At 41.6% G+C, this 13673-nt stretch overlaps 1 protein-coding gene across 1 annotated transcript; it reads right to left on the bottom strand.

The window, feature by feature from the left end:
* Nucleotides 1–2869: 2869 nt before the first annotated feature.
* On the bottom strand, nt 2870–4205 carry LOC141721607 (fatty acid desaturase 4-like 1, chloroplastic). Its single transcript, XM_074524594.1, has one exon. The coding sequence runs from the start codon at nt 4033–4035 to the stop codon at nt 3097–3099; it is 939 nt and encodes a 312-aa protein (XP_074380695.1). The 5' UTR covers nt 4036–4205; the 3' UTR covers nt 2870–3096.
* Nucleotides 4206–13673: the final 9468 nt, after the last annotated feature.

Below are 13673 nucleotides of genomic sequence, written 5' to 3'. Positions count from 1 at the left end.
ATTTTATAATCGAACAATTTCAATTGTTAATCAACTTCGTATTAATGGAGAAGATATTTCGGATAAAAGAGTCTTGGAAAAAATTCTTCGTGCATAACTAGAAAATATGAGCATATTATTGTGGGTCAAAAAAGAATCAAAAGATTTTAATACTTTCTTTCTTGAAGAATTGTTGGACTCACTACAATCTCACGAACTCCACAGTATTTGAAAATTTTAAAGATTTTAAAGCATATGTTGAGAAAGAAAGTGGTCGTTCTTGGAAGACACTACGATCCGATCGTGGTGGTAAATATATGTCCGAAGAATTTGGAATTTTTTTGAAGAAGTATGAAATTCGCCATCAACTAACGGTTCGTTCAACCCCTCAATAAATAGGGTAGCCGAGAGGAAGAACTGAATAATTATGGAGCTTGTTCGATGTATATTAAAAATAAAAGAATTGCCTAAGATATTTTGGGTCGAAGTGGTGGCATGTGCTTGTTATGTTCTTAATCATGCACCTACTAAAAGTGCACAAGGGAAGACTCCACAAGAAGCTTGGAGCCGCAAGAAGTCATATATTTCTCACTTTTGAATTCTTGGAAGCATTTGTTACTCTCATTTGCCCGATGAATAGAGAGGCAAACTTGATGACAAATCTGAAAAATGCATCTTCGTTGGCTATAGTGAAGCTTCCAAGGCATACAAATTTTACAATCCTATTACAAGAAAAGCTATAATTAGTCGTGATGTGATCTTCAATCAGGAGGCTTCGTGGTAATGAAGAAATAGAAAGAAAGTTCAAGTATTTTTCTTGATGATGCAATTGATCCAATTGAAGAAGAAGGCTCCGCTCCACCTGCTTCACCATCCAATTCTCCACCAAACTCATCATCATCATCTTCAAATTCCGAATCACTACCTAGAAAAACAAGAACTATGACAGATATCTATAAAGAAACAAGAAGAATTTTGGAAGATGAGTTTGTTGATTTTGCCTTATATGCAAATGCGGATCAGGTCTCTTTTGAAGATACCGCTAAAGAAAATAAATGGAGGCAATGCCATGGATCAAGAAATTGATGCAATAGAAATAAATCAAACATGGGAGTTAGTTGAAACTCCTAAATGAAAGAAATCCATCAGAGTCAAGTGGGTCTACAAGACAAAGATGAATGCACAAGGTGAAGTTGAGAAACATAAGGCGCGATTGGTGGTTAAAGGCTACAAACAAAAGCATGTTGTTGATTATAAAGAAGTTTTTGCTCCCGTGACACGCCTTGAAACAATTCATTTGATACTTTCTTTGACCGTACAAAATATGTGGCAAGTTCACCAAATTGATGTCAAATTTGCTTTTTTGAATGACGAATTGCAAGAAGAGTGTATATTGATCAACCACCTGGCTATATGAAGAAAAATGAAGAAAATAAAGTCAAGGAACACAAATGTAAAATTCTAATCATTGGCTTATATGTGGATGATTTTGATTTTTACGGGAAATAATCATGATGATAGTTGTCAAGCATTATGGATCACATGGGTGTTGAAGGCCCTCAAGCATGTCGCTAAAAAAAGTCCAATTATTTATTGTGATAGCAAGACTGCTATAACACTCACCAAAAATTCGGTGTTTCATGGGAAGAACAAGCACATAAGAATCAAATATCATTTTATCCGAGATTTGGTGAACAAAGGAGAAGTTGTGATTCAATATTGCAAATCACAAAACCAAATTGGTGATATCTTTACGAAATCTTTGAGGCCTGACATTTTCAAAGAGTTGAAAAATAAACTCGGCATGAGAAAACGTTTAGCTTAAGGGGGATGTTAAAATAATTATAAACTAAATTTTGATTATTATTATAATAATATAAAATATCCTTGAAAGCACCTAAAATAGACCTTTGAGTTCACGGTCTTTTGAATTCACGACCTTTACCTTTTCATATACCTAGGGAGTTGCTTATTAAATAATATTTTAGTATGTTCTCGGAAGACCTATAAATAGTACACTTTTTCAATTTTTGTAATTATCAAGTTTTATATAATAATTTTAATTGAAATAAAAGTGTGAGTTTGTATCTTTTTTGTTTGAGTTAGTTGTGTGGATTATTGAGAACAAATTTTTTCTCTTTAATCTCCAACTCTCTTAGGGGTCGTTTGGTTCGAGAAGTGGTATGAGGTTGAAATCAGGAATCGGGTTAAGGTGGTATAGGGTTGAGGTATCATTTATGATATCATGTGTTTGGTTGAATGCTGGAATGAATATTTTAGATTTAAAATATTTTTTAAGTTATTAATTTTAATTAATTTAAATATTATTTTAATTATCATTTTATTAAGTTTTAGTTCATTAAATTATTTTTGTATTAAACATTTACATTTGATTGCTTAAATAAAGTTGAAATACTATAAATAAAATTGATTCTCCCTACCCCTTCCCCATATCCACCTCTCCCCTGGGGTAAAAACTCATACCTTGGAAATTTTTTTTGAACCAAACATCAGGTATGGGGTTGGAATGAACGAAACCCATACATGCCTCCAACCAAACGACCCCATACTTTTCACAAGCATGTCGACATTGGATAAGAGGCTTCAAGCTGATCTTCCACATTAACCCAGTAAAGTTTGCAATAGATATAATTTTATTCATGTCCACTTCAATTTAACTCAAGTGTTAAGAGCTCATCTCCTATCGTCACAAAGCGTGTCCGATTCTCGCTCACCCCGAAATTTATTAGAACATATAAGTCTAACTATTCAAAAAAAAAAAACTTGATTGAAAAAGGAGGTCTTAGAGCCATTTAATCCTGAATTTGTGAAGCAGCAGAGCAATACATAGTTGCTAATCAGCTATATTTAACTTGTATGACTATAAGAAGGCCGGAAATATTCTTATATTTAGAAAGGAGTTTTTGAAGATCACATAATTCAGAAACAAAGACACACATTATATATACCCCCCTGAAGAATCCAAAATCCCGGATCCATTCTCAGTTGCAGATGTTTATAGATTGTGAAAGTAACAAAGATCTATATGTACACAGAGGGAGGAAAATAGAACAAAATTAGTATTAAGATAAAAGGGGGTGATGAGAGAAAGAATTATTAGGTATAAATATTGTCCTCTTCAGTCCACTCCACGTCAGGATCACTCCAAGAACGGGGTCTAACTCCAAGCTTGAAGAACAATATCATTTCTAACGTTTGAAACACTTGAAGTTGGTCCAAGATTTGGTTCCAAACTCCACTGACAATGCAATAATTATTGTTGTAGGGTTGGCGGTGGTGAGCAGCATGTTGTGATCGTGATACCAGCACTCCAGCATTTTGCAGCGCCACAACCAGCGGCGGGAGTTTGCTTTTTGTACCATGAGCCCAGGCATGAAATTGCTGGCTGAACATAATACAGCCAGAGCATGTCCCAACAAATCCTAGCAATAGAGGGTGCTGATGAAACACAAGGTCTAAAGGCAACACAACAAAAGTTATGGCACTTGCCAATGAGTGAAGATTGTTAGCAAACTGACGTTTAGTGATGGTCCATGGGAACTTATGGTGACCTTGAAATGCTTCGATTTGAGAACCAAAAATTGGAGTAGAAGCATTCCCGTAGTTGTCGATGCCCCAGTGGTAGATTCCGGAGCCGAGGTCAGCTAACAAGTAACCTACAAATGAAGCGAGTAGAGGTTGGAACCATATATGTGATGTGGCTGCTCCAGAGATGCATTCTGCTAGAGAAATGATGACAACGGTGCTTCCACTTGCCACCCATGCACGATGGGACCATGTGGATTGTAGACTAGGATCATCAAGTACTACTCTTCTCCTTCCTTGACTGGCTGAAGGAGAGGCCAATACTATTGGTTTAGACGGTGACTTTACCAAGAGCACCTGTACTGCTGGTTCATTAATATTGAGCTGCTTGATGTTACAGGACTTGGTGATGACAGAGAAAGATATACTTCTGGAGATAGCTGGGAGGTAAGGAAAATGGTGACCAAGTGATCGGTAATGGAGGATGTTATTTTGAGTTGATGTCGGCATTTCAATTTTAATCAGACTTTGGCCGGAGCATATGCGATATATAAATACAATGTGGCTCGATAAAAAAACACAATTTGTGGTACAGAAAAGAGAGAGTGTTTTGTGATCGAATGACTTACTTTACTCGGCTTGTGTGGATTATGTGGAGCACAAGATGGATGCATGCGTGGGGAAATAGAGTTCGCAGGAGTTCTTTAAGAAATCTGTGTTGCAAATTTAGATAAGATTTATGTGGGTGTCCCAAATATAAACTTATCACCGTAGGAAGCAGTGACATTCTTCTTCTGGGTTCGTTTGGTTGGGATTTCTCAAATTATGAAAAGATATCTAGAAAACGGGTCGCCTCAATTTTTCCTCCATGTCTCGTATACTATCTCCTACGAGAATTATTCGGAAACCGAGTTCCATTTGTTTCCGCTCCGATTCACTTCCGGACGAACGCGAATGGACGCGGATGCAATTTCATAAATTCATAGGGACAAATTATGAAAAGAAATTCAAAAAACGGGTCGCCTCAATTTTTCCTCCATACCTCGTGTACTACCCCCTAAGAGGATTATTCGGAAACCGAGTTCCATTCGTTTCAGCTCCGATTCACTTTCGGACGACCCCGAATGGACGCGAATGCAATTTCATAAATCCATAGGGACAAATTATGAAAAAAATCCAAAAAATGTGCCGCCTCATTTTTTGCTCCATACCCCGTGTACTACCCCCTAAGAGGATTATTCGGAAATCGAGTTCCATTCGTTTCAGCTCCGATTCACTTCCGGACGACCCCGAATGGACGCGAATGCAATTTCATAAATCCATAGGGACAAATTATGAAAAGAAATCTAAAAAACGGGCCGCCTCAATTTTTGCTCCAGACCTCGTGTACTACCCCTATGAGGATTATACGGAAACCGAGTTCCATTCGTTTCAGCTCCGATTCACTTCCGGACGACCTTGAATGGACGCGAATGCAATTTCATAAATCCATAGGGACAAATTATGAAAAGAAATCCAAAAAAGGGGCCGCCTCAATTTTTGCTCCAGACCTCGTGTACTACCCCCTATGAGGATTATTCGGAAACCGAGTTCCATTCGTTTCAGCTATGATTCACTTCCACACGATCCCGAAGGGACGCGAATGCAATTTCATAAATCCATAGGGACAAATTATGAAAAAAATCCAAAAAATGTGCCGCCTCATTTTTTGCTCCATACCCCGTGTACTACCCCCTAAGAGGATTATTCGGAAATCGAGTTCCATTCGTTTCAGCTCCGATTCACTTCCGGACGACCCCGAATGGACGCGAATTCAATTTCATAAATCCATAGGGACAAATTATGAAAAGAAATCTAAAAAACGGGCCGCCTCAATTTTTGCTCCAGACCTCGTGTACTACCCCCTACGAGGATTATTCGAAAATCGAGTTCCATTCGTTTAAGCTCCGATTCACTTCCGGACGACCCCGAATGGACGCGAATGCAATTTCATAAATCCATAGGGACAAATTATGAAAAGAAATCCAAAAAAGGGGCCGCCTCAATTTTTGCTCCAGACCTCGTGTACTACCCCCTACGAGGATTATTCGGAAACCGAGTTCCATTCGTTTCAGCTCTGATTCACTTCCAAACGATCCCGAAGGGACGCGAATGCAATTTCATAAATCCATAGGGACAAATTATGAAAGGAAATCCAAAAAATGTGTCGCCTCAATTTTTGCTCCATACCCCGTGTACTACCCCCTAAGAGGATTATTCGGAAACCGAGTTCCATTCGTTTCAGCTCCGATTCACTTTCGGACGACCCCGAATGGACGCGAATGCAATTTCATAAATCCATAGGGACAAATTATTGAAAGAAATCCAAAAAATGTGCCGCCTCATTTTTTGCTCCATACCCCGTGTACTACCCCCTAAGAGGATTATTCGGAAACCGAGTTCCATTCGTTTCAGCTCCGATTCACTTCCGGATGACCCCGAATGGACGCGAATGCAATTTCATAAATCCATAGGGACAAATTATGGAAAGAAATCCAAAAAACGTGCCGCCTCATTTTTTGCTCCATACCCCGTGTACTACCCCTAAGAGGATTATTCTGAAACTGAATTCCATTCATTTCAGCTCCGATTCACTTCCGGACGACCCCGAATGGACGCGAATGCAATTTCATAAATCCATAGGGACAAATTATGAAAAGAAATCTAAAAAACGGGCCGCCTCAATTTTTTCTCCAAACCTCATGTACTACCCCCTACGAGGATTATTCGGAAACCGAGTTCCATTCGTTTCAGCTATGATTCACTTCCACACGATCCCGAAGCGACGCGAATGCAATTTCATAAATCCATAGGGACAAATTATGAAAAAAATCCAAAAAATGTGCCGCCTCATTTTTTGCTCCAGACCTCGTGTACTACCCCCTACGAGGATTATTCGGAAACCGAGTTCCATTCGTTTCAGCTCTGATTCACTTCCGGACGACCCCGAATGGACGCGAATGCAATTTCATAAATCCATAGGGATAAATCATGAAAAGAAATCCAAAAAACGGGTCGCCTCAATTTTTGCTCCAGACCTCGTGTACTACCCCCTACGAGGATTATTCGGAAACCGAGTTCCATTCGTTTCAGCTCTGATTCACTTCCAAACGATCCCGAAGGGACGCGAATGCAATTTCATAAATCCATAGGGACAAATTATGAAAGGAAATCCAAAAAACGTGTCGCCTCAATTTTTGCTCCATACCCCGTGTACTACCCCCTAAGAGGATTATTCGGAAACCGAGTTCCATTCGTTTCAGCTCCGATTCACTTCCGGACGACCCCGAATGGACAGCGAATGCAATTTCATAAATCCATAGGGACAAATCATGAAAAGAAATCCAAAAAACGGGTCGCCTCAATTTTTGCTCCAGACCTCGTGTACTACCCCTTACGAGGATTATTCGGAAACCGAGTTCCATTCGTTTCAGCTTCGATTCACTTCCGGACGACCCCGAATGGACGCGAATTCAATTTCATAAATCCATAGGGAAAAATTATGAAAAGAAATCCAAAACACGGGCCGCCTCAATTTTTTCTCCAAACCTCGTGTACTACCCCCTACGAGGATTATTCGGAAACCGAGTTCCATTCGTTTCAGCTATGATTCACTTCCACACGATCCCGAAGGGACGCGAATGCAATTTCATAAATCCATAGGGACAAATTATGAAAAAAATCGAAAAAATGTGCCGCCTCATTTTTTGCTCCATACCCCGTGTACTACCCCCTAAGAGGATTATTCGGAAATCGAGTTCCATTCGTTTCAGCTCCGATTCACTTCCGGACGACCCCGAATGGACGCGAATGCAATTTCATAAATCCATAGGGACAAATTATGAAAAGAAATCTAAAAAACGGGCCGCCTCAATTTTTGCTCCAGACCTCGTGTACTACCCCTATGAGGATTATTCGGAAACCGAGTTCCATTCGTTTCAGCTCCGATTCACTTCCGGACGACCTTGAATGGACGCGAATGCAATTTCAGAAATCCATAGGGACAAATTATGAAAAAAATCCAAAACACGGGCCGCCTCAATTTTTTCTCCAAAGCTCGTGTACTACCCCCTACGAGGATTATTCGGAAACCGAGTTCCATTCGTTTCAACTATGATTCACTTCCACACGATCCCGAAGGGACGCGAATGCAATTTCATAAATCCATAGGGACAAATTATGAAAAGAAATCCAAAAAAAGGGCCGCCTCAATTTTTGCTCCAGACCTCGTGTACTACCCCCTACGAGGATTATTCGGAAACCGAGTTCCATTCGTTTCAGCTCTGATTCACTTCCAAACGATCCCGAAGGGACGCGAATGCAATTTCATAAATCCATAGGGACAAATTATGAAAATAAATCCAAAAAACGTGTCGCCTTAATTTTTGCTCCATACCCCGTGTACTACCCCCTAAGAGGATTATTCGGAAACCGAGTTCCATTCGTTTCAGCTCCGATTCACTTCCGGACGACCCCGAATGGACGCGAATGCAATTTCATAAATCCATAGGGACAAATTATGGAAAGAAATCCAAAAAACGTGCCGCCTCATTTTTTGCTCCATACCCCGTGTACTACCCCCTAAGAGGATTATTCGGAAACCGAATTCCATTCGTTTCAGCTCCGATTCACTTCCGGACGACCCCGAATGGACGCGAATGCAATTTCATAAATCCATAGGGACAAATTATGAAAAGAAATCTAAAAAACGGGCCGCCTCAATTTTTGCTCCAGACCTCGTGTACTACCCCTATGAGGATTATTCGGAAACCGAGTTCCATTCGTTTCAGCTCCGATTCACTTCCGGACGACCCCGAATGGACGCGAATGCAATTTCAGAAATCCATAGGAACAAATTATGAAAAGAAATCCAAAACACGGGTCGCCTCAATTTTTTCTCCAAACCTCGTGTACTACCCCCTACGAGGATTATTCGGAAACCGAGTTCCATTCGTTTCAGCTATGATTCACTTCCACACGATCCCGAAGGGACGCGAATGCAATTTCATAAATCCATAGGGAAAAATTATGAAAAAAATCCAAAAAATGTGCCGCCTCATTTTTTGCTCCATACCCCGTGTACTACCCCCTACGAGGATTATTCGGAAACCGAGTTCCATTCATTTCGGCTCCGATTCACTTCCGGACGACCCCGAAAGGACGCGAATGCAATTTCATAAATCCATTGGGACAAATTATGAGAAGAAATACAAAAAACGGGCCGCCTCAATTTTTGCTCCAGACCTCGTGTACTACCCCTTATGAGGATTAATCGGAAACCGAGTTCCATTCGTTTCAGCTCCGATTCACTTCCGGACGACCCCGAATGGACGCGAATGTAATTTCATAAATCCATAGGGACAAATCATGAAAAGAAATCCAAAAAATGGGTCGCCTCAATTTTTGCTCCATACCCCGTGTACTACCCCCTAAGAGGATTATTCGGAAACCGAGTTCCATTCGTTTCTGCTCCGATTCACTTCCGGACGACCCTGAATGGACGCGAATGCAATTTCATAAATCCATAGGGACAAATTATTGAAAGAAATCCAAAAAATGTGCCGCCTCATTTTTTGCTCCATACCCCGTGTACTACCCCCTAAGAGGATTATTCGGAAACCGAGTTCCATTCGTTTCAGCTCCGATTCACTTCCGGACGACCCCGAATGGACGCGAATGCAATTTCATAAATCCATAGGGACAAATTATGGAAAGAAATCCAAAAAACGTGCCGCCTCATTTTTTGCTCCATACCCCGTGTACTACCCCTAAGAGGATTATTCTGAAACTGAATTCCATTCATTTCAGCTCCGATTCACTTCCGGACGACCCCGAATGGACGCGAATGCAATTTCATAAATCCATAGGGACAAATTATGAAAAGAAATCTAAAAAACGGGCCGCCTCAATTTTTTCTCCAAACCTCGTGTACTACCCCCTACGAGGATTATTCGGAAACCGAGTTCCATTCGTTTCAGCTATGATTCACTTCCACACGATCCCGAAGGGACGCGAATGCAATTTCATAAATCCATAGGGACAAATTATGAAAAAAATCCAAAAAATGTGCCGCCTCATTTTTTGCTCCAGACCTCGTGTACTACCCCCTACGAGGATTATTCGGAAACCGAGTTCCATTCGTTTCAGCTCTGATTCACTTCCGGACGACCCCGAATGGACGCGAATGCAATTTTATAAATCCATAGGGATAAATCATGAAAAAAAATCCAAAAAACGGGTCGCCTCAATTTTTGCTCCAGACCTCGTGTACTACCCTCTACGAGGATTATTCGGAAACCGAGTTCCATTCGTTTCAGCTCTGATTCACTTCCAAACGATCCCGAAGGGACGCGAATGCAATTTCATAAATCCATAGGGACAAATTATGAAAGGAAATCCAAAAAACGTGTCGCCTCAATTTTTGCTCCATACCCCGTGTACTACCCCCTAAGAGGATTATTCGGAAACCGAGTTCCATTCGTTTCAGCTCCGATTCACTTCCGGACGACCCCGAATGGACGCGAATGCAATTTCATAAATCCATAGGGACAAATCATGAAAAGAAATCCAAAAAACGGGTCGCCTCAATTTTTGCTCCAGACCTCGTGTACTACCCCCTACGAGGATTATTCGGAAACCGAGTTCTATTCGTTTCAGCTTCGATTCACTTCCGGACGACCCCGAATGGATGCGAATTCAATTTCATAAATCCATAGGGAAAAATTATGAAAAGAAATCCAAAACACGGGCCGCCTCAATTTTTTCTCCAACCTCGTGTACTACCCCCTACGAGGATTATTCGGAAACCGAGTTCCATTCGTTTCAGCTATGATTCACTTCCACACGATCCCGAAGGGACGCGAATGCAATTTCATAAATCCATAGGGACAAATTATGAAAAAAATCCAAAAAATGTGCCGCCTCATTTTTTGCTCCATACCCCGTGTACTACCCCCTAAGAGGATTATTCGGAAATCGAGTTCCATTCGTTTCAGCTCCGATTCACTTCCGGACGACCCCGAATGGACGCGAATGCAATTTCATAAATCCATAGGGACAAATTATGAAAAGAAATCTAAAAAACGGGCCGCCTCAATTTTTGCTCCAGACCTCGTGTACTACCCCTATGAGGATTATTCGGAAACCGAGTTCCATTCGTTTCAGCTCCGATTCACTTCCGGACGACCCTGAATGGACGCGAATGCAATTTCAGAAATCCATAGGGACAAATTATGAAAAAAATCCAAAACACGGGCCGCCTCAATTTTTTCTCCAAACCTCGTGTACTACCCCCTACGAGGATTATTCGGAAACCGAGTTCCATTCGTTTCAGCTATGATTCACTTCCACACGATCCCGAAGGGACGCGAATGCAATTTCATAAATCCATAGGGACAAATTATGAAAAGAAATCCAAAAAAGGGGCCGCCTCAATTTTTGCTCCAGACCTCGTGTACTACCCCCTACGAGGATTATTCGGAAACCGAGTTCCATTCGTTTCAGCTCTGATTCACTTCCAAACGATCCCGAAGGGACGCGAATGCAATTTCATAAATCCATAGGGACAAATTATGAAAATAAATCCAAAAAACGTGTCGCCACAATTTTTGCTCCATACCCCGTGTACTACCCCCTAAGAGGATTATTCAGAAACCGAGTTCCATTCGTTTCAGCTCCGATTCACTTCCGGACGACCCCGAATGGACGCGAATGCAATTTCATAAATCCATAGGGACAAATTATGGAAAGAAATCCAAAAAACGTGCCGCCTCATTTTTTGCTCCATACCCCGTGTACTACCCCCTAAGAGGATTATTCGGAAACCGAATTCCATTCGTTTCAGCTCCGATTCACTTCCGGACGACCCCGAATGGACGCGAATGCAATTTCATAAATCCATAGGGACAAATTATGAAAAGAAATCTAAAAAACGGGCCGCCTCAATTTTTGCTCCAGACCTCGTGTACTACCCCTATGAGGATTATTCGGAAACCGAGTTCCATTCGTTTCAGCTCCGATTCATTTCCGGACGACCCCGAATGGACGCGAATGCAATTTCAGAAATCCATAGGAACAAATTATGAAAAGAAATCCAAAACATGGGTCGCCTCAATTTTTTCTCTAAACCTCGTGTACTACCCCCTACGAGGATTATTCGGAAACCGAGTTCCATTCGTTTCAGCTATGATTCACTTCCACACGATCCCGAAGGGACGCGAATGCAATTTCATAAATCCATAGGGACAAATTATGAAAAAAATCCAAAAAATGTGCCGCCTCATTTTTTGCTCCATACCCCGTGTACTACCCCCTACGAGGATTATTCGGAAACCGAGTTCCATTCATTTCGGCTCCGATTCACTTCCGGACGACCCCGAAAGGACGCGAATGCAATTTCATAAATCCATTGGGACAAATTATGAGAAGAAATACAAAAAACGGGCCGCCTCAATTTTTGCTCCAGACCTCGTGTACTACCCCTTATGAGGATTAATCGGAAACCGAGTTCCATTCGTTTCAGCTCCGATTCACTTCCGGACGACCCCGAATGGACGCGAATGTAATTTCATAAATCCATAGGGACAAATCATGAAAAGAAATCCAAAATACGGGCCGCCTCAATTTTTGCTCCAGACCTCGTGTACTACCCCCTACGAGGTTTATTCGGAAACTGAGTTCCATTCGTTTCAGTTCCGATTCACTTCCGGACGACCCCGAATGGACGCGAATGCAATTTCATAAATCCATAGGGACAAATTATGAAAAGAAATCCAAAAAAGGGGCCGCCTCAATTTTTGTTCCAGACCTCGTGTACTACCCCCTGCGAGGATTATTTGGAAACCGAGTTCCATTCGTTTCAGCTCCGATTCAGTTCCGGACGACCCCGAATGGACGCGAATGCAATTTCATAAATCCATAGGGACAAATCATGAAAAGAAATCCAAAAAATGGGCCGCCTCAATTTTTGCTCCAGACCTCGTGTACCCCCCTACGAGGATTATTCGAAAACTGAGTTCCATTCGTTTCAGCACCGATTCACTTCCGGACGACCCCGAATGGACGCGAATGCAATTTCATAAATCCATAGGGACAACTTATGAAAAGAAATCGAAAAAAGGGCCGCCTCAGTTTTTGCTCCAGACCTCGTGTACTACCCCCTACGAGGATTATTCGGAAACCGAGTTCCATTCGTTTCAGCTATGATTCACTTCCGGACGACCCCGAATGGACGTGAATGCAATTTCATAAATCCATAGGGAAAAATTATGAAAAGAAATCCAAAAAACGGGCCACCTCAATTTTTTCTCCAGACCTCGTGTACTACCCCCTATGAGGATTATTCGGAAAACGAGTTCCATTCGTTTCAGCTCCGATTCACTTCCGGACGACCCCGAATGGACGCGAATGCAATTTCATAAATCCATAGGGACAAATCATGAAAAGAAATCCAAAAAACGGGTCACCTTAATTTTTGCTCCAGACCTCGTGTACTACCCCCTACGAGGATTATTCGGAAACCGAGTTCCATTCGTTTCAGCTCCGATTCACTTCCGGACGACCCCGAATGGACGCGAATGCAATTTCATAAATCCATAGGGAAAAATTATGAAAAGAAATCCAAAAAACGGGCCGCCTCAATTTTTGCTCCAGACCATGTGTACTACCCCCTACGAGGATTATTCGGAAACCGAGTTCCATTCATTTCAGCTCCGATTCACTTCCGGACGACCACGAATGAACGCGAATGCAATTTCATAAATCCATAGGGACAAATTATGAAAAGAAATCTAAAAAACGGGCCACCTCAATTTTTGCTCCAGACCTCGTGTACTACCCCTATGAGGATTATTCGGAAACCGAGTTCCATTCGTTTCAGCTCCGATTCACTTCCGGACGACCCCGAATGGACGCGAATGCAATTTCAGAAATCCATAGGAACAAATTATGAAAAGAAATCCAAAACACGGGTCGCCTCAATTTTTTCTCCAAACCTCGTGTACTACCCCCTACGAGGATTATTCGGAAACCGAGTTCCATTCGTTTCAGCTATGATTTACTTCCACACGATCCCGAAGGGACGCGAATGCAATTTCATAAATCCATAGGGA

This window comes from Apium graveolens, chromosome 4 (assembly GCF_009905375.1).
Source record: "Apium graveolens cultivar Ventura chromosome 4, ASM990537v1, whole genome shotgun sequence".
Taxonomy (NCBI): Eukaryota; Viridiplantae; Streptophyta; class Magnoliopsida; order Apiales; family Apiaceae; genus Apium; species Apium graveolens.
This window is presented reverse-complemented; position numbering and strand designations above follow the sequence as displayed.